General features: G+C 40.8%; 2 protein-coding genes across 2 annotated transcripts in view; both read left to right on the plus strand.

Annotated features, from left to right (window-relative positions):
• Nucleotides 1-1,501: 1,501 nt before the first annotated feature.
• rnf228 (ring finger protein 228) lies at nt 1,502-4,009 on the plus strand. Its single transcript, XM_077566954.1, has one exon. The coding sequence runs from the start codon at nt 1,844-1,846 to the stop codon at nt 2,618-2,620; it is 777 nt and encodes a 258-aa protein (XP_077423080.1). The 5' UTR covers nt 1,502-1,843; the 3' UTR covers nt 2,621-4,009.
• A 3,391-nt stretch (nt 4,010-7,400) lies between these two features.
• pax3b (paired box 3b) overlaps nt 7,401-21,634 on the plus strand; it is a 28,829-nt gene continuing 14,595 nt past the window's right edge. The window contains exons 1-4 of the mRNA XM_077565732.1: nt 7,401-7,483; nt 7,705-7,940; nt 8,065-8,122; nt 8,437-8,580. Coding sequence (XP_077421858.1) covers nt 7,429-7,483; nt 7,705-7,940; nt 8,065-8,122; nt 8,437-8,580 — 493 coding nt within the window. The 5' untranslated portion in view covers nt 7,401-7,428. The remainder of the gene's footprint in view (nt 7,484-7,704; nt 7,941-8,064; nt 8,123-8,436; nt 8,581-21,634) is intronic.

Here is a 21,634-nt window from a genome sequence, read left to right on the forward strand (position 1 = left end):
GGCTTAAGGGGGTAAAACGTCAAGTACCGGTGGTCCAAATACACTTTAAAAAAACAATTTTTTTGTCCCCTGGCCTAGAACAACAATAGTATTTCCTTTTACACTGACAATATTTTTAACAATTCAACATTAAATGCTCTGTATTTTTTTAAAGGACTGTAAGACATGTGGAGTTTGAGGCCCAACTATTGATTTTAAATGCACATGCCAAATAAAAAGCATTTACAACATGTTGGTTCTTGCTGAGAAATACAAGCATGTTACCTTTAATGCACTCTACAGACAGTCAAGCAAATACAGAAAACCTCAACTCAACGTTATTTATAGACCCTTTATAGAAACAGCAGAACCAAAGTGCTGTACATGAATAAAGATTGAGTATAAAAAATGAAACACAATAGTAAAATAAGAACAATAAAAACATAGCATTTAATAATAATAACAACAACATACACTTATCATCACTGGGGCCGCGGACACGCTGGAGCCTATTCCAGCCATTGGGCAAGAGGCGGGGTACACCATGAACTGGTCACCCAAAAACATAAAGCCAATTGGTAACATAAAACTCCTCTGTGTCTTTAGACCAAACTATCACAGTCCTGGTTCCCAGCTGACCTGCCAGTGGTCTGTTGGTGATCTCAAAAGTGTATGAAGTTGAAGTTACAATCCCCAGAGGAGGGAGCGAAGAACAGGTGTTTACTGTCTTCATACTGGCGTAGAGTACAGCAGGCCCAGACTGAGTTTTATTCCGTCTCACAACACATCTTGGAGAGAGAAAAAAAACAATAACCCCAAATCGTCAAATGAAATGGAGTACACGTGTTGGGTGATGAAGAATTCACTCGGTTTATACTACAGTATGTACAGTATTAATCCATCATGACCATAAAGATCTTTGATGCCATTGAGGCTGTCGAGTTCTTCCATGGCTTAATTTCTACAGGCATAACAAAAATGTTTGACAAAGGTTTTACACAGATTAAATTGTCATACATGTCTTTTGTATGAAACAAAAGCGGATTTATAGTGGAACCAGTCTATCATAATCCGTGTTTGATTAATTAAAAATGCATTTCCACTCTTTTCTCAATAGGTGTAATTTACATTAATACTGGATGTAAAATTGATTATGTGAAACCGTTAGTATTAACACAAATAAGGACTTAGTTAAGTGAATTGATTGTGGAAAGCTCAACATGATACATATGAGGATTAAATTGTATTATACAGTAGGCTATAGTGGATTGTACAGTAGCCTATACTTCCGGATTATTATTTAGTCTAGTGGACAGATGGCACCCTAGAAAGGCGTAAACACGTTTTTAATTAAGGATGTATTTTCAGAGGCGAAATATGTTCCAACTCACAATATGATTGCTCTGCAAACTCCTTATAAAGATATTAATCACCGCAGAATTGTATCCTTCATAGAAGTAGCCTATAAATGTGTGTTTTCAACCCCCCAAATATGACGGTGAGGACTGTCGGCTACTCACAATCTCGGTCAACACCGTGTCTTACACACGGCCGCCCCCATCATCATGGTGGGTGGATGAGCCAGCACCCAGTGCAGCATTACATCATCCGTTCCCACACAGAGTGAGGTGAAATTAGGGCATTGTAATATTTAAACGGCACTGAGAGCATTTCGGTCTGATCGGACGACGCCCTGCAGGCTCTGCATCAAGGATGATCTAAAGCAGACACGGTACAGTCTACTGGGATGATGGCGTTTCCGTGAGCACAGCGGAGAGGAGAGGAGGAAGGGAGGGGAGAGGGAGAGGAGGACAGACGTCAGCATCTGTCCGCCAGCTTCCTTTGTGTTCAACGGAGAATGTGAATGGCGAAAGATGACATGGCAAAGGTAGATTTAGCATCAAACGGAGCGGAACCCCCCCTGCAGCCCCCCTCCGCGTTCCCCTACGAGGAGTACGAATGCAAAATCTGCTACAATTATTTCGACCTTGACCGTCGGGCGCCAAAGATCTTGGAGTGCCTGCACACGTTCTGCGAGGAGTGCCTCAACACTCTCCATCTCCGGGAGGAGCGGCCATGGCGCATCAGCTGCCCCGTGTGTCGCCATCGGACGCCGGTGCCGGATTACCGGATACAGAACCTCCCCAACAACACCAAGGTGACGGAGGATTTCCCGCTCTACATCGACTCGGACCCCTTGCCCCAGGACGCTTTGCCGCCGTACCCTCCTCCGCTGCACCCGGCTCTCGTCGCCCTCCGCCGGGAGGAAGCGTCGGGGGCGTCCAGCGGCAGCCAAAGCCAGGCGACCCCGTCCACCACCGTGTCCACGGCCACCACCATTTCCCAAGACTCGGTGCGCTATGACAGCTGTCAGAGCTGCAAGAGAGTTGCTTTAACCACCGGCTGCGTGTGTGTGATCTTCTCCTTCCTGTCCATGCTGGTTTTGCTGTTCTTGGGCCTGATCTTTGTGAACAGTCACGGCATCCCTCCCCTCCCAGCGGGACCCATTTGCTTATCGGTGGCCAGCATTCTGGCCATGTTCTCCGTGGTGGTCACGTGGCTCATGTGCTGGCTTAAATACAGACCGGACCATGACACAGGCCGCTCATCTACCACCGGTAACTCTCGGAGAAACGCCTGATCTGCTTTTGACTGTTCTTGCGAGCTTGTGTTGTATGGCCGTGATTCCCTTTTGCCCCTTTACCTTTTCTAAGGTTTTAAACAATCCCAAACGGCATTCTATTAGTATCGGAAATACCCAAAGGCCTTTGTGTTAAGAGCATTTGACCATCCTGATCCTGAATCATCTTTTCATCAACTTGGAATAACAGTGGACTTGATCATGGACCTCTGGGATATGTTTGATTCGGTGACTGTATGTGAGGCGCTTACATCCCTAACTTGTTACATAATATTCAATTTTCACACCACTTCCTGTATGACAACTGCCCATTGCAAACAAGTGAGGTATTGGTTTGATGTTATGAGCTCTCTATGCACACTTTTCACCTCCTCCAGCTTAAGTAACTGTCCCTGCAGGATGCCACTGTTTCCCTTTTGTCAATGAAAACTGCACCTGCAGGGTTCCCTATATGGCAAATCTTAAAAAGGGATGCACTCAGCGATAGATGTTTTTTTTTCTCACTCTGTGTCTATGTGCTCGATAGGCTACTGAAAAGTCAAGATCATGCTTTGTGATTGAGCTTTTTTTAACGACATGGACGTGTGTGTCTCTGACTACTGTGCCTCACCTTGTTGCTCATTGAAGCAACCTTTACTGGAATCATCAACATGAGGTGCAGTCCCACTGCATCAAAGCAACCGCTGGGACCATATTGCAGCATTTATACATCCAAGATTTGAAATGTTTGCAACATGCTTCACAACCTATTTTTGTTGTTGTTTGCTTGTTAGCCAACTTGATTTGAAGATGCTTAATTCTCCTAGTCAACTCATTAGCAACGTGTCATAACAATCTTAAACTATACATATCCTGGGAATGTCTGTCATGAATCCTACAGAGATCTAATTGTTGCTAATACAATCAGCTACTTCCTTGCACTCACCAAGTGAAATACATGAAGTATGTGGAGTTGAATCCTAAACATCTCAATGGTCGCAATATGATCATGTGGACACAAAAGTGTTTTAATGTAGCATTTGTTCCCCTGCCCCAAATCCCAAACGTCTGAATTTCCCATAAGACGCAGATAAGAATAAAACTGTGAATTTTCAAACCTTGCTAACTCCACATCTGATTCCAACATTTCAATCGTCCTGCTTAACCTTCTCCCAACTCCTACCAACGAAGCACTTTCCCCCTTTTTTCGACAAGTAATGGGGTATATTTTCAAATGTGAGCATATGCTGGATTCATTTGCGAGGACCTAGAAGCTATTGTTGGCTTTTCTGAGAGTATGTGGTTGTTGTTAAAGTACCAAATGTATTTGCACAGAGAAATGCTCTTTATCTTCTGTTTTGCAAACATAAATACATTTCAATAATAAAGAAAACAAAAATTTAGACGCCATTGCAAACTGTGTATTCATTTTTGATTGTTTCTATTTTGTTCATTTTTTTTTTTTTTTTTTTACAGTTATGATGTCAACATATAGCTTTAGTTTATCATGCTTGCTCTGACTGCTATCTGAAGAGCCACTTGACAGATTAAAATCCCTGATGTGTAGCAAATACGCCCTCTACCGGACAGTTTAACATTGTATGCATGTTCTCAAAATATAATTACTACAGTACATTACAAATGATCGTATGTGCATATGAAATTGATCATCATCATTCTCACTGTCATAAAATGCTCCCTTCTATTTAAAAAGATAATAATGTTTAGTTGATAGTCTAAAGTAAAGTCAATGATGCGTAGCTGCTGCCAAACAGTTGCAAAAAGTCACGCCTCATAAATTTCAACCACCACACGAGATCGGTACTTCCCCAAATCGCTCACACTCCCAGCAAAACAAGTCCCATGTCCACAAGCAGTTAGCCAAGCTGTATCTATCAATTCGATACACTCCCACTGGCTTCTGTGAAATGGATAAGGGTGTCTTTGAAAATCAGCCTTGACCAAATGCCAGGCGTGTTAAAAAAAAAAAAAAGAGGAAAAATTAAAACACCCACCCATCTCTAACTATTGCTATAATGATTGTGACTATCAACAACTTGGATGGCTCTTGCTCTTGCTTTATTTTTCACCCCCAAAACCACAAGCAAATAGCCTATACGTTACATTTGCTTAATTTAGTGACATCAAACACAATCGCGAACAAATTATTTTCAGATGCATGCTCTTTTCTTTCTTTCTTTTTTTCTTTCTTTCTTTTTTTAATGCACTCACTCATACAAAGACGCACACATACAAGCATGGTCTCCCAGGCGGGGAAGCGAACTCACGCCAACCTGCATCGTAGGTAAGTTGTGGTTAGCTAAAGAAAAAATGCATGCTCACAAATAGGCCTAATATTATTTGCACACATTTTGTTGCACATTGCGGCCACAATAATAGAAGAGCCTAATCTACACACCTATACGCATATAGGCTACTATTTGAAAAGGATGTTGTTGTTACAGTCATTTTTACATTTCATTAAGCACGATCATAAAAACATCAATAAGAACTAAGACGAATTAATCTATGGAACATCTGAATCATAACGTGCCCTGTTTTGGTAGATAATTGACGATGCACCGCCATGCCGTGAAGCTAAATATTAAAAAATGATTTTGAAATCCACACAAAATATACACATTCTTCCATTGTTTGACCGTAACCTAAATTAAGTGGCCAATAATGTGCTTGTAATTGGCCCCCATGCAGAGCATGTGATGTAACTCATTTATTTATCATCAAGCCAGAATTCTGACTTTGAATCTCTCCCCCTTGCTAATGGATTGGACACGGAGATTCGATGTCGCTTTAAAAGAGCGGTCCCGAGCATGCATCATGCCGCATGGTTCCCATTTGCCCCCTCTGTTTTCTTCACTCTTAATATCCAATTTCAATAAGACCACCGACTCCCCCAAATCGTCACGTTTGCCAGCGTCACGAATTGGTTGCTCTCTCACCTTCTTTTGGTTAGTAAAAGAAACAATTGGAAAAACACAAAGTTAACATGTTGTTGGCCTAAAAGTGCGTTTATACGATCGAAATCTACAACCCCCTGAGTTGACAACACAAATACATTTTTATAACATTTATCACGTTGATCATACAAGGAAAAAGTCCAAAGCAAACTCACATTTCCTCTTTCTTTGAAGCCTCAACTTGCGGGATTCCTTATCTCATGCCTGAAGGTAAAGACGCCCCACAGCAGGTGAAAGACCCCCGTCAGCGCTACGTATTTGAAACTTTGCGTGCACCCTATGACCGTGTGCCTTTTTGACAGCGAAAACATTTGAAGTGTGGGAACGCACAAGACGCACATAACAATCGAACTCAGTGGGAACACTACGTGTCAATTAAAATGAATGATTGGTGTGAGCTGAGTGTAGACATAAAAGGGCTGATCAGGTATTTATTTATTTATGTATTTATTTATTCATTTATTTATTTTTAAACCCTAAAATTGACGTTTTGTAGTGAAGTAGACTATACTTCCTGAAAGTATTCTCCTGAATTTGTTAAGCGACACAGCTGGGCCACGTGTCCCGGATCACATTTGAATAATTCAGATTTATTCCATAATAAGAGCATCTTGGATAAATTATAACAAAAATAAAAATCTAAGGATGAACATGACCTTCTTTGGACTAATATTGACTTGATGAAAGATTTTATTCTTCAGTAATTTCAGCCATGCCCTAATGCCATTTAAGACAATGACCAAGCGTGAACTTTATTGTATAATGTCGTGAGATGCATGGACACTTCCACAGACTGTCTTTACAACCTCCCTGGCGTCGTATCCTGCTGTGGCGCATGTCCCCCTTTCAGCTTCTTCTCGGCTGGTTGGAGCTCAGACTGAAAACCACAATAAATTCCTCGAGTTGCGCACACTTTAGTACCATTTGTGTCAAATACAAGGGCACGAGGTGGTGACAAATTAGAGTCAGTGTTGGGTAGCAGGCGTTAAATGGCTCGTATGACATATACGGGTGGTGACAATAATCAGTAAAATAACATTTGGTGTGTGAAATGTCACTTCTTTTTTTAGAAAGACATTAATGCCGATTGTTCTAAAATGAAGCTGAAAAAAGGGGAATAAAGTATTCTTGAATTTAATTTATTGTTTATTTATAAATTACAACTATTTCCTCCTTGCGCATGCAAATTTACTGAAATTTCAACACCCTAAATTTTTGTTGACGATATATATTATGCATTCAACAAGTGTCTCAACGTATTTTCCTCCTTGCATGCTTAAATATTCTTCGCAATTTGTAAGTTCTTTAGACTTTTGTCATGGGCTGTTCTGTTGCTTCACTGCAACAGACGGTGCACAACTGTAACGACGTCTGTGATAGGAGAAAAGTTTTCACACTCAGCCAATAATCGTCGGCCTTTGGTTTGCGGGTCTGCCCCCTCGACCAATCAGAGCCGGGAGCGCTGACTGACTGTGTGATGAGGTCTCCTACTTTGACTCTCTTCTCACTTTGACCGACATGATATCAACAAATAACAACATTTAGCCTTCGCACCAGTTGTTGCATACATTTCTAAGCAGATAGGATAAAGTGGAAACATTCTACTTGTAACGTTCCCTTTTTGGGTCTCTTTTGTGGTCTTCCATGCTCGGAGAGAGGCGGCTGTCCTGGGACACCCCGGTGCTTGCTTCAACAATATAACCGACCCATAAAGTCGGACGCTTCTCAGGCTATAGACGGTGGCCCGGAGATCCTCTTTTTACATCTCGGGCAGCCTCCCTGCTTGGAGGGGTTTGTCAAGTTTTGGGTTTGGTGGAGGGATCATCGCGCTGGCTGGGGTTTATTCCCAGGATGATGCGACCCGTGCTGGCTCAGAACTACCCTCGCAGTGGCTTCCCTCTGGAAGGTAAACATTCATAGTTGTCGCTAATTTGGTGTTAAGTTTTTATTGCAAGAACTCGTCGTTTGCCAACAGTGTGAAACTTCGTTAGCAATGTAGTCCATATGATTTGTCACCAAAGGTCCATAACATTGCAGATAAACACCACAACATAAACTGTAAATTATTAGTATTATTATTATTATTTTTTAAAGTTCTATTTTGTTTTATTTGATCTGACTATATAGTATCAACTCCGCTGGGTCAAGGCCGAGTAAACCAACTCGGTGGAGTTTTCATAAATGGCAGGCCTTTGCCCAACCATATTCGACACAAGATCGTGGAGATGGCCCACCACGGCATCAGACCGTGTGTCATCTCCCGCCAGCTGCGGGTCTCCCATGGCTGCGTGTCCAAAATCCTGTGCAGGTACCAGGAGACCGGCTCCATCAGACCCGGGGCCATCGGGGGCAGCAAACCAAAGGTACATCGACTGAAAAGAAGAAGGCAACACGCGTTGAAGGATCAACCTATTGATCTGGAAAGCAGCATCACGTCCATGGGTATAGCGGTCAATAAACTCATCGAAACATTTCTGACATTTCCAGCAGGCAACGACGCCGGACGTGGAAAAGAGAATAGAAGAATGCAAGCGTGAAAACCCGGGTATGTTTAGCTGGGAGATTCAAGATAAATTACTGAAGGATGTGATATGTGATCACGACATTGTCCCTTGAGGTAAAAGGGGCAGAAAGGATTTTTATTATTATTATTATTATTATTATTATTATTATTATTATTATTATTATTATTATTGTTATTATTATTATCACTATCATTATTATTATTATTATTATTATTATTATTATTATTATTATTATTATTATTATTATTATTATTATAGTGGCCTAGTAGCGTTTGAGCAATTGCAGTGTAGGCCTATTGGTTGAATGAATTGTCCGGTGCGTCCACTTTTGCAGTCAGCTCCATCAGTCGCGTCATGCGCAGCAAGTTTGGTGGGAAAGAGGATGAAGACGAGGATGAGGATGACCTGGAGAAGAGCGAGCTGGAGGAAAGTGACCGCAGGGCCAAACACAGCATTGAAGGCATCTTGGGAGACAGATGTAAGTAACTTTCTCAGCTTTTCTTTCGAAAAGATGTATTTTGATATTCGTTTGTATTTGAACTTTTTTTCAAGTTATAAATTCATGTTAGAAAAGAAAAAGTGAGTGCACACATATCTGTGACCTGTTGTCATAAAGCTACGTGATGTTGTTGGATGGGGGTGGAGAGCGTTGTATTTTGAATCCTTTATCGACCATGTCTCCACGCCTAATTCTTTTCCCATGAGGCCAGACAGTAAATCAAACAGCAGGTGATGGTTTAGTGCTTACAAATGATGTGTGTGTGTGTGTGTGTGTGTGTGTGTGTGTGAGCGCGTGCGTGCAGCCTTTTCTTTCTGCAAAAACTTATCCACAACTTCGAATGTCATAAAGTAGCTATTTTTGTGAAGCAAATTTCTTTTTCACGGTGCTCGTGATGCCTCGGTAAATAATAAGGAAATAGAAGCACCTGTTTCGTAACTCTTAAAGGGCACACTTATTTAAAACAACAACAACTTTTATTATTATTATTTAATTTTAAATTTTTAGGTGAGTTGTGTATTTAATTCTGCAACTTATTCATGACTTTTTGGTTCTCTTGGATATTTGTGTTGCGGCGTCAGGCTTCATGAGAAACTAATAGTTGACCTGTCGTCCAAACAAATAAGTGTTGCTTCTCGTTCCATTTCGTCAAGTATCAACATCGAAATGTCAACATGTCCCGCGAGGTTGAGTGAAGTGGATGAGAGATAAAGCGCCCCAGTCTGAGGAGACACAATTGTCCCCCAGATGAGTTGATCAAACATTTGTTCAACGGTTTCCATCAGCGCACAAAGAAGAGCCAGCGCGCACCACGGGGATGAACTTGGGAGACAAAAGCGCCGGAGTCTATTCGGGCCTCACGCTTGGGCTACGCGCGGACAAAAGAGCCAGCTTGGAAACACATTTGGCTGCTGCTAAAGACGAAAAGGGTAAACCTGTTTAGAATTCCAAAAGGGGAGAGGACAGCTTCCCCGTCCGCGGCAAAGCCCGACAAAACATATTATGAAGGATGAATTATTCAGGGAGCGCTCCGGCCCTGTTTCAGGAGCCGTGCAGCAAGAGAAAATGGCCACTTTCCCCTACAAAATGTTTCCTTTTTAGGCTCTTCTATAGAGGCCGGCTGCCAGTCAGCCACCACAATAGAAGCCTCAGAAATCCACTCACGTATAGAAGTGCATGCGTTGGTCCCGCACTCAACAGCGCGCATATACGCGAGCTAACACAATTTTATAGTAAAGCTTCTTAATTTTAGTTATAATTTTAGGTTCAGGTTCAAAAAGTACTCAGCATGGACCATTAATATGAAATATTATATTTACAACACAAATATATGCATTTTGTTTCATATTTATTTTCACCATGTTACTTTTCCTGACTTTGTATAGGCCTATAACTTTAAAGTGGAAAGTGTTTCTTTAAGAAAAACACCATGCAGTGACCAGTGGATCAATTGCTATTTGTCACATCTTCTCCAGACGCTAAATGGTCAACCAAACAAAGCCAGCTGCACTTGGGAGGGTGCGCTAATAAACAAGACGTCGTCACTCTAAAACTTATGATCTATTATTGATTATTTTGGTGGATGTCGGCCTTTCCTCCCCGGAACATTAATAATGTCTTTTAAACGATGTCGATATTGTGCTATGACACATTTAATGACGGAGGGAGTGTATTAAAGAGTGTGTTGGCTGAATAGCGAGCAATGTTCTCTCCCCGGAGAGCCCAGCTCTGGCCCCGGAGCGTATCGCTTCACAATTGGGGCCGGCCACCGGTCCCCGCTGACCCCCTCCCTTACTTGCCGCCTGCTCCTCAAATCTCTTCAAGCAGATTAAATCGACTCTTTTATTTCATCCCACTTTCATCTGGAGAGCGTCTCCTCCCCTCTCCCTCTGTTTCCTATTCTTTCTCTTCTGCTGTCAGCCCCGTGTCACCTGCAAAGTTAGTCAAATTCTAGATTTTTTTTCATCGTGTTATTTGTTTACCATCATATTAAGATATGAAATCTTTGGCTATAAATAACTATATTTAAAAAAAAATATATAATACAACTTTTTGCTATGGGCAAGGAATCATAAAAGTGTTCAAATAGAACGTGACTATAGCCACGCATGAAAAAAATAATAATTAAAGTCCAATTACTTTGGACTTTAATTGAAATGTTTGTTTTTAATATTTTATTAAGTTCCTATTACAAAAAGCAATTAAATAAAAAACATAACCCTCCAGTGTTTTATTTTTATATATATATATTTTAAGCAGTGAAAATGGCAAATTTATGGGGTATATGTAGGTAGTAATCTCTGTTTCTACTTGTTGGCTGTTTTAAGAGCACTCAGACAAATGTATATGGCGCTTAGCGGGAACTACACAGATCATGTGATAGTCACCAACAATCCTTTTGGAAATATACTATATGTTTCCTATAAGAACTGACATTTTCTAAATCACCGAAGATTCTATCAGATTTAAATACATTTATTTGGCAGTAAAGTTGGTCTTCCAGGTCTCAACATAAGCATCATAGTTAAAGACCCTGGAGACAAAATAGTCACAGTGGGCCAATCTTCTCCTTACTGCCGCTTCAAGTTTTCACAGTATCTTTAAGAGCCAACTCTTCGTTAGGTTAAATTAGCCAGATAATACAGAGGAGTGTTGTTGAGTGGCTGATACATTTCCATTTAGTCCTGCACACACACGCACACATATACACATGTGCACACATTCCTCTTTGCAAAACAAACAGTCAAAGGGATAACTTTATTTGGCGAAAGAGGATCCTGGAAAGGGCTAATTGAATAAGCCCAGGATCTTTGAAAAAAAAACCCTTACCATGGTGAGCGCAGTCATCATGTCATAATTAGGTTTATTGAGGCACATTCCTTCAATCTGCCTCCATTCTCCCGGGCTCATTGTGAGCAGGGTCTGGGCCAATGGCTAGGGGACAAAAGGGAACCATGAACAGACAATACATGAAAGGACCATTAAGATTTAGCTAGCTTTGTCACACAAACTGAGCAGGACTTTGTTTGTGCAAATAATGTGGGTGTGTAAAAATGACTCGGGTCGAAGTTTGCTGTGCTGCAAGTGTAACAGATTGGCATATGCTGGATCTGTGCCAGGGTAGAGGTGATTTGGAAAGGGACGAACTGGAGCACAGAATGCCCCCTGTGTGTCAGTGATGTAGTTTAAGGCACCAGTCACATGCAGTTAATTAATCTTTACATATTGGAACAAGAATGATCTTTAAATGACACTTTTGCGATTTTATTGTATTTTTACCGAAACGTGGAACTGCCAATGTGGAGTAAACATTTTTGACTGACAAATACTTTAAAACGTTTTTGCAAGTACATTCAAACGTATAGTTTCGAATGTATTCACATGTATTACGAATTTCCGAATCTACTTGCAAATATCTTTAAATATATACTTGCAAATGCGTTTAAATGTACATTCAGACATACTTGTTGGCTAAATGCTAAATTACGTAGCATTTTTTTCCAATACCTCCATGGGGCATTGACTTGCATGCACAAACAAAAAAAAAAGATTATTTTTTTAAAGCATTTTGTCAACATTAAGTAAGTAAACATTGATTATTCGTAGTTTTTATGATTTAGTATTATTACTTTTTTCTGTAGTTCATGATTTCTGTTCAGCATTTTCCCCCACAAAGCCACGGGGTATTGATTTGAGCATGCACATGCTCCTGTGGCATTATGGGAATAAATGCTATGTTTTTAGAATTTAGCCTACAAGTACTTTCGAACATACTTTCAAATACATTTAAAGGTATTTAAATAGGGTCGAGCGTACCTGTAAATATGTTCGAACGCACTTGCAAATATGTTTAAGCAAACTTGTAAATGAGTGTAAACGTACTTGAAAATACATTTAAAGGTATTTAAATACGTTCGATCGCACTTGCAAATATGTTTAAAGGGGAAGTCAACCCACCAAATGGTGGAGATATGTAGTAGATAAAGTGCTATATAAAAAGCAGTCTATTCAAGTCCAGTCTAGTCCCCCAAAAAATCTTGACAATAATATGTAATAATATACAGCCCCGCTAGTCTAAATATGGTATTTTGGTTAATATTGTGTTAAGTGGAATATGAGTTGAGCAGTAAAATCCAGCAGTTTTTATCAATAACAGAAGGCGGCCATTTTGCCACTTGCTCTCGAGTGAAAATGACATCACAGTTGGTCTCAGGTAACAACCAATTACAGCTCAGCTTCAGAAAACAGGTGAGCTGTGATTGGTCGTTGCCTGGGCACCCAAGCAACATTGATGTAATTTTGAGTCGACAGCAAGTGGCAAAATGGCTGCCCGCTGAGATGGCTAAAAATGTCTGGATTTTGCTGCATAACTCCTATTCCACAAATGTAATAATAATCAAAACGCCATGTTTAGACTAGTGAGGTCACATATAACATATTGTTGTTAAGAAATATTTAATTCAGGTTGACTTCCCCTTTAAAAGCATTTACTAGCACAGTCAAATGAATTTGCCAGTCAACAATTTACTCCACATTGGCAGTTCCACGCTTCCGTATATTTTAGTCACAACATATACAAAAGATGACTCAATCCATACATGGAAAAGACCAGGTTTTCCTGAATGCTGCCATACTGATTGTGTCTCATCATGACGTGACAACGACAGGGCCAATAAGATTTCTGAGGATCTTCTAATAGCTATTAGCTCTAATGTCTTGAGCCAAGTGTCTGGTGAAGAGGGCTCTGTCTGTCCATTGAAAGAATGAATGTGTCACTCATGAGTGTCTGGGCATGAGGGCAAAGGAGGGGGGCACCAGGGCCAAGTGGCGAGCACCAAATCACTGTCCTCAACCCCTGAGGCTCTCTAGCTCGCGCTCCTCGTCTCGCACTCCTCCCTCTCTCGTGAGTTTTTTTCTATTAAGCCCATGCATGATGACTATCCAAGCATGAAAACATAGTTATCCACAAATGAATGGCTCCTCTATACTTCGTTAAAGCCCCTTTCTCCTTTCACACTTTTATTGTGACTCACTGATATCAATTCAAAGAGCAATTAATGAATGCAACACCGACTTTGAAGTCAGACTGTGCTTTTTGGGAGGGTGCTGTGTATGCAAGTGGAGGGGGCAGAGGGTATTTGGGGTATTCCCCTCTTCAAGACAGGCTCTCGTGCCCCAGCCTTCACCGTGATGGAATAGCCACATTGAGCTGCTGCTGAGTGCGCCCCAAAGAGTGAAAGAGTGAAAAGGCCTAGTGAAGGTCAAATAGAATGGCTCGTCCTAGAATAAGGCCTCTCTTTATCTGTTGCAAACTCGCACTATAGGCACAGCAACTTGGCCACATATGGCTGAGATGTCAAAATATGCATTTTTTGTGACCTGCTACTCTCAATGCAAAGTAAATTTGATCTTAAAATTGAGGCGGGGCAAACCTAACCAACAGACTGCGGAAAGAACCAATCAGCGAAGAGCAGGAGTTCAAGTTTGGGAACTTCCTACATAGTTTGACCTGGTGTATTTGCCGTAGTTGGTAAACGAATATAGCCTCAGATCATGTAATTGCATTTTACTGATGAAATGTGCATGTTGCGCTTCTCCCGGTCTTATCGGTGGCATTTTCCCCATTGACACAGAAAATAACGTGAAAACGCAGCAGAGAAATCAATGTATTCAAGCAAGTGGCAACATAAGATGGCCGCCGGTGGTGTCACTTTGTAAGCGTCATTGTTAGTCCATTCTTTTTTTCAATAAATAAATGCTTCCATTGCAGTCAACTGGAGCTTTTTTTAGTCTTCTAGTCATTTAAAACTGAGTTTAATGCTGAAGGAAACAAACTATTGTCTCTCCCGCGCGGGCGGCCGTCAAAGAGTGACGTTGCTCGCAAAGAATATGTCACAGCAAATAAACAGATTTGATTGCATGGTTGGTTTTGAACTGGGCCCAACAGCGGTCAATTGTAGCCTTTTAAGACCCACTTTCTGTCTTTCAAAAAAGTGGATCTGGAGGTGGTAACCACCATATTTAAAAAAAGGTTTTGCGCTCCGTGCTGCACTGAAGGTTTTCATTATGTAACATTTGTGAAAGTGCCACAAGCACAAAATGAACTCAATTCAACTTTATTTATACAGCACTTTGAAAAACAACTGCAGCTGACACAAAATGCTGTGCGAGAATAAAATGGCACATAAAACTAAAACAATCAAACACCAGTTCTCACCCGAGGTTCACCCATGGCTGAGAAACCCGAGGAGGGCAGGGGCGGGGCGGCGGGGCCAGAATCCCTCAGACGAGCCGGTGTCAGGTGCCAGACCAAGCAGGCAGGCATCCGTGGGATCCAGCCAATGTCAGAGCACAACCAAGTGAGGGATAAATCCATGTAGCAGCCACGCCTCAGTGGAATACAAGAGGCTACACCCCCCGTTAGCCTGATGGCTCTTAGCCGTTATTTTGTCACTTCTTATTTTGATTGATGGAAGGAATCGTTGAAATCTCCTCCTGTCTTTCTCGATCCTCTCTCTCTCTTTGGCACGGGCTCTCTTCCCTTGGGGATTTCCGCTCCATATCTCCTCAAGGAAGCACGCAGAGGGAATGCGAAGTAGGGTTTCGCAATTGTAGGCAAGCATCGTAAGCAGACGAACAAAATGTCCACCATTGTTGATGTTCTTTCCCAATAAATACCACGGCTAAAATGCTTTAATAGTGCAACCAGTAAAAGATCACCATAAATAAATAAATAAAGAAAGAAAGAAAGAAAGAAAGAACCTCAGAGCACAGTTTTTGATTCACACAATAAAAAAAAAAGTTTGAAAAAAGTTTGAAGTGTTGGAAGTGTTGTGGAAAGGAAACACATGACTGACTAACATAAATCTGTTGTTCTACCAATTTAGGGTAAAACAGCAACCGCCTAAAATCTACATTTTGTTTAATTGAACTCACCCGGAATGTGTGTGGATTGGATGTGTGCCCATACGGCTTAACACTGTGTTTAAAATTGCGCTGGCAGAGGCAGTTGGGTCAAAATAATCCAATTTGGATCAAAAGTGGATCAATCCACTAATTAGCGGTCAATTTGACCCAACTTTCTCAAATTTTTGGGATTATTTTGTGCAAAACAACACAGAAAGTTGGGTCAAATTAACCCAAGTAGTTGGTGTGTCCGTTTTTGACCCACTGCTTTTAAAATGATGCATAGAGACATACATTCTAGTTGGGTCAAAAATTACCCAAATTAGTGGATCAAAAAGGGAACACAACATTTTGGATTAAATAAATATACATGACTACAATTTCTCTAAAATGACCCACATACAAGAAATGTGGAAGTGTAAGAGATTTATCATAGAGTAGGGGATATGGCATGACTCCTTCTTTTGACTGATGCCATGTCAGCTCTTAATTCATTAACAAGCTTTAAAATTGCATTGCTGTAAAGAAGATATGTCACAATATTTTTAGTTGGGAATTCTAAAATGTTTACACGAGCGGAAAGTTACAAAATCACCTAACAGATTTGATAAATCACAATTTAAGCGCTAACTTCACCTACTGTGTTTGCACTGTATTGTATATGATCAGCTCTTTTCCAAATGACTACAAATCCATTTTGTATATTCTGAGAAAAAAAAAAGAAAAAAAAGAAAAGCTCAGATCTGAAAATTTGCAGCCATTCATTTTATAATATTAAAGATTCATTGACGCAGTGTGAATATGTTCAACTCAAGTTAAATGATTCTGTACACAATGAATGGCAGAACAAGGTGAATAGTTTTACTTGGCTTTTATCTTGTTTTGGAAAATAGCTTTTTATGTAAAGCTCAAATGAAGGGATCACATCCCCTATCGCAGTGGTTCTCAAATGGTGGTATGTGAAGGCACCCTAGGGTGTGTGTGAGATTTTAAAATATATTTAAAAAGTACGGTATATGTAAATATTTCAGAAAAATATAAGTTCATAAAATGAATGTTGTATTCAGTAGGCTATTCTATTTTAGTGTCCTAAAAACCAGCATCTCTTCAATACCAGAATGGTTGAACCCAACTTGTCATATCCCACCTAGAATGACCTGTCAATTACTTGAAAACTTTTTAAAAATCCAGTTAATTATTTATTTTTGAGAACAGAGCTTTACTCTGATACCAAAGGACAACACTTTATATTGATTTATGCGCACAAATCTTTATTTATCATGAAATTCTTTCTTTCTTTTTTTTGTCATCTTTTTTATCGCTAAATAGTTTAAGAGAGACCAGATAAATAAAATTTGAGTTCCAAAATTTAATAAATCAGATGATGGCACAGCACTGATTTTTTTTCTCCTTTCAACCAGAAATATTTTCAGCTATTTAAGGGGTACTTGGCTGAAAAAAATATTTCACAGTCGGTACGTCATTGAAAAAAGGTTGAGAACCACTGCCCTATAGTACCAAGGAAGGAAGTGAGTTTAAACTTGGCGATATAACTAAGAATGACAGTTAACATGTAAGGAGTTCACCTTGTTGCCTCTTGACATATCTCCCCCATCCCCTCCATGACCTGAGTGGTGAGATGGATTTGAAAGACAGGGAACAGCAAGGTCAAAGGGCAGTGTGAGGTCGCTCTCTCTCAGCACACAGGAAACAAGGTTAAAAACACATTTAGTTAAAATTGACAGGTAACCACTTCCTGATACCCCCTCACCACTATTTTTTAACAACTTCCATGATGAAACTCCTTGAAAACCCACAAGCATCCCTTTTTGAGAACAAGAGTGTGATTGATGACACTTCGTCGACCAACGCACACAATTTGCTATATCTTAAGAGTCCACTTGTGAAGGTCACAACTGAGTCTCACACTCGCCATCTTTTTTTCTAAATCATCCAGAGAGCGTCACAGATGGGCCCATAAGCTGTCAGTAAAGCCATTATCTAACCCAGCATCTGCCTGCGTTGACTTCTATATACTGTTTAATGCAGTCAGCCAGTCACTTAGTCCCTCGGCGCCTGAATAGAAGCGGCATGGTTGGCCCGCCCAAATAAATGCTGCGTTTGTCTCCTCTGCCTTTTGTTTTGTGTGATTTTGGGAAGGGAAGCTTGAGAGAAAGGGGGTGGACAAAGTGTCACCGCCTCACTGTTAACTAAAGCCCCAGAAGTGTTCCTGGGCCGTGCAAAGAAGGGGTGTAAATAATCCACATATGGTCAGGCAATTCCCCCAAGTCCTAAATTCAAGAAGCTGGACACCTCTCACGCACGCACACATGCATACATCTTCAACCAGAACTGTCTCATGTCTCAGTGGACATATTTAAGCCTTTCAGCCCCCCCCATTTTACACCCCTCCACATAACCGGCAATACTGAAGTCTTTCCAAACAGTCTGTTCCAACTAAATCCTCTACGCTCCCTTCTGGTTTTCCCTGGCTTGGAGACATGTTGGGTTCTCTTGGCTTCAGAGTGGTTGTTTTGCTTGGGGTCCCACGAACTGTGCCTCTTGGGGTGTCAGTTTGGTTAAATTAAACAGTTTTCTTTTCTCCTTTGACCCCCCGGGCCCGCCCCTCCAACTGCTTCTCTTATTTTGAGTAAATGCTCCTCAGCTTGTCTCCACTGAGTGAATGATACTCTTTTAAAGGGGAAGTTAACCCCAATTTTTCTTTGGACATTAATGTGTTCTATGCAGCCCCTAGGGCTGTGCAGATCGATCCAAGTATCGATAGAATCGATACTAACGTAAGTATCAGTTTCGGATTGATACCAAAGCGCTAGTGTCAATATTTTACATTTATTTATTTTGGTTTCGCATTGGGTTCCTCATACAATCCCTTTGTAGCACACGCGCATGTGCCGGCCTGCCATTGACAGCGGTGGGCGGCACTGGCGGTAACAAATAATTATTTTTACAGTGAATGACATCATATGACAATGAGTCATATTTTGCTTTGTTTGAGCTTTTCCAACTACTAGTTGAGCTAGGTATTAGTGTAGCACAATATGTAAGTATCGTTTATGTAATGTGGCTAGACTAGAGAAACTTCGGTGGCTGACGTTTCTTTGAGCGCAGAAGAGTGACAGGGACGAAGAATATGAAGATTATAACTACATTGCAAATTTAAATAACAGCCCTGGTATTTTTCCGTTGAGGATATTTTTATGGCATGTTTAAGAACTTAACAATAAAGTCTCATTTGATTAAAAAAAAAAGTTCTTGAATAAGACAAATGTTTTAAAATACCATAGTATTTTATGAACCTAAAAGTACTTGGTATCGGTATCGATATTGGTGATATTGGCACCAGTATTTACTTGTTATTGATTGATTCCAAAATCTCAAGTATCGCACAGCTTTAGCAGCCCCACTAGTCTAAATATGGTATTCTCATTGATATTGCATTAGTGGAATATGAGTTAAGCAGCAAAATCCAGCCGTTTTTATCTATCTCAGGGGGCGGCCATTTTGCCACTTGCTGTTGCTCAGGTCTCAGGTAACAACCAATCACAGCACAGCTTTAGAAAACAGGTAAGCTGTGATTGGTCATTGCCCGAGCCCTGAGCAACTGTGATGTCCTCTTTAGTCGACAGCAAGGGGCAAAATGGCCTCCCCCTGAAATGGATAAAAACGGCTGGATTTTGCTTTATAACTCATATTCCACAAATGTAATATTAATCAGAATGTCATGTTTAGACTAGTGAGGTCACATATAACATATTATTATCAATAAATATTTAAGGTTGACTTCCACTTTAAAGGGATAGCCTACTAGACTCACTGAGCCATTTTCATCAGTAAAAAGTTAATATTCTATCCAGAATGAATTTGATAACTTCATTATTTTCCATGTACATTAATTGTACATGAAAAATAATGAAGTTATCAAATTCACTCTGGGACAAAATATTAAGTTTTTGCTGCTGAAATGGCTCAATGAGTCTAGTATCCCTTTAAGCACAATATTGTCTTCTTATTTAGATGAATGCACCAAAGCCAGCCCCCCTCTCCTTTGGTATAAGGACATACAAAGAGAAGTCAAGTGTTTACTGGGGCTAAGAGCGCAGCATTTCAAGATGAATACTGGCAGACGGTGATATGTGGGCTAGAGAGGATAATTTGATTGGCCAACTCTGGTTGACGCTGCCAAATTCGTGTGATCAGATCTTAAGGACAGCAAGGCAATGACGGCAAATGGGGCTCGCTGAAATCACTTGCTTACAAAGTTGGAATAGATCCTACAAATGGGAAAAGTTGAAAACTCTCTTTGTCACTCTCTTAAACGTCATCTCAGACTTTTTAACTACTGTAATACTTACGATGACAAAAACTGTTTTGAAAAGCGTGGGATAGAGTTTGTATTTGTACTTGACCGCTCAAAAACACATTAGGAGGCATCTCGAGACTGACCATGATGAAATGGAAGTACAACTGGGGGAAGGCTGTAAGTACAAAGGTGGTCATGTGCTTGCCCTCCTGCTGAGAGTCTGTGTATGTATAGTATGTGTGTTGAGTTCTTGAGCCAAGCTTTCCAAATGACAACAAGTATGGACCGTGATTGATATAATGTTCAACTGTGTCTCTTGGTGATACTAAATCCAAAATGGCCAAGTGGTGATCAGCTGAGTTGTTTATTCTCACTCTTCTTTACCAATAGCTGTGGCAACAAAGTTGTTGTCTAGCAGGGTCCGGTAAACACAAATGAGTGTAAGCGTAAGGCATGGAGCAACATATCGTAAAAGTTGTAGATACGGGATTTATTCCACACTTTTGTGAACATCGCAGACACTTTCAACATCATCCTTAATATTTTAGGAAATACTTCTAATCTTGATGATATTCCGAGAGCCATTCAGCTGTACTTAATGCATAACAGTGCACCTCTATGTATCGAGATACATATTGAATTGTCTTGTATGGGGCATATTCACCAGATATAAATCTTTGGACGTTGCTGATGATTTCTTGTTTCTTTGAATTTCATTAACTTGGATTGTTTGTGCTACATGCAAACATGACAAAAGTTATAGCCGTACCCTCTGAATCGAACCTAACTGAACGCTACATTTTAAATTATCGTTGCCCATATATTGAGAATTGTATCAAATTGTCTTTTGTGAGAAACATATGCACTCTTGAATGTCATTATTTAATCAAATTTTCATCCTTGATTAAATACAATGCCATGCTTTTGTAGACTTGATGTGCTTATTTCATGGTGCGTGATGTTTTGGGAAGCCCATGAATCGTCCTACCCAAATGCGAGAGACAGGAGACTCGTCCTCAATGGATATGCTACATTTTACAATGACTTCCAAAAACCAACACAGATGCCCAGAAAGACAATCCCCACGGGTACATTTACATCAGCAACAACAGACCCCAATGCTCCTGTCACCCCCTTAGGTGCTTGTACAGTTTCCTCCGGAGGAAGGAGATTTCTTTGGGGGGGGGGCTAAAATGCCCCTGGCTGTGCCCCCATCTCCCCCCATTCCTCTTTATGCACCCCCTTCCCAGTCCAGCTCCCCCATGGGGCAGGTGACAACCCTCTACTGTGAAGGGCTGAGGGAGCCATGACGGATTCCACAGATGGAGCGTGGAAATCGCCGGCAAAGACTTCAGCGCTTTGCGGCAACAAAGGGCCAGAGAGTCAGAGAGAGAAATATGGGTGGAAAAGAACGATTGGGGGAGACAAAGCAAGACAGTTAAGAGAAAGAGGACAGGGAGGAGTCGGGGTTGCTTGTTTAAAGAGATGTTTGCAAAGTTGTATTTTCTCTGAATGATTTGAATTTGATGGGACTTACCATTTATGACACAAATAAATAAGATGTTCATTTTTCTTAAGATCATTGTAATGAGTTTCCCCACACAGGACTTTGTGGCATACTAGAGGCAGATCATGGTTAGCTCACGTTACAACAGTAGCAGTTATAACCAATAGGTAATTCCAAAATGATGAAGGATTTTCCCAGCTACCTCCACTTTCCCAGGGCCCAAATCCCTGTGAAATGCTGAGGAACGTTCATGCTGCTAAAGTCGGGGGGAGCCCAAAAGAATTCCATGTGGCCCTGCT

The sequence above is a fragment of the Vanacampus margaritifer genome, chromosome 5, assembly GCF_051991255.1.
Source record: "Vanacampus margaritifer isolate UIUO_Vmar chromosome 5, RoL_Vmar_1.0, whole genome shotgun sequence".
NCBI lineage: Eukaryota > Metazoa > Chordata > Actinopteri > Syngnathiformes > Syngnathidae > Vanacampus > Vanacampus margaritifer.

Bases quoted from the DNA above. Each gene is read 5' to 3' on its own strand.
- rnf228 (XM_077566954.1), top strand. From the start codon at position 1,844: ATGGCGAAAGATGACATGGCAAAGGTAGATTTAGCATCAAACGGAGCG.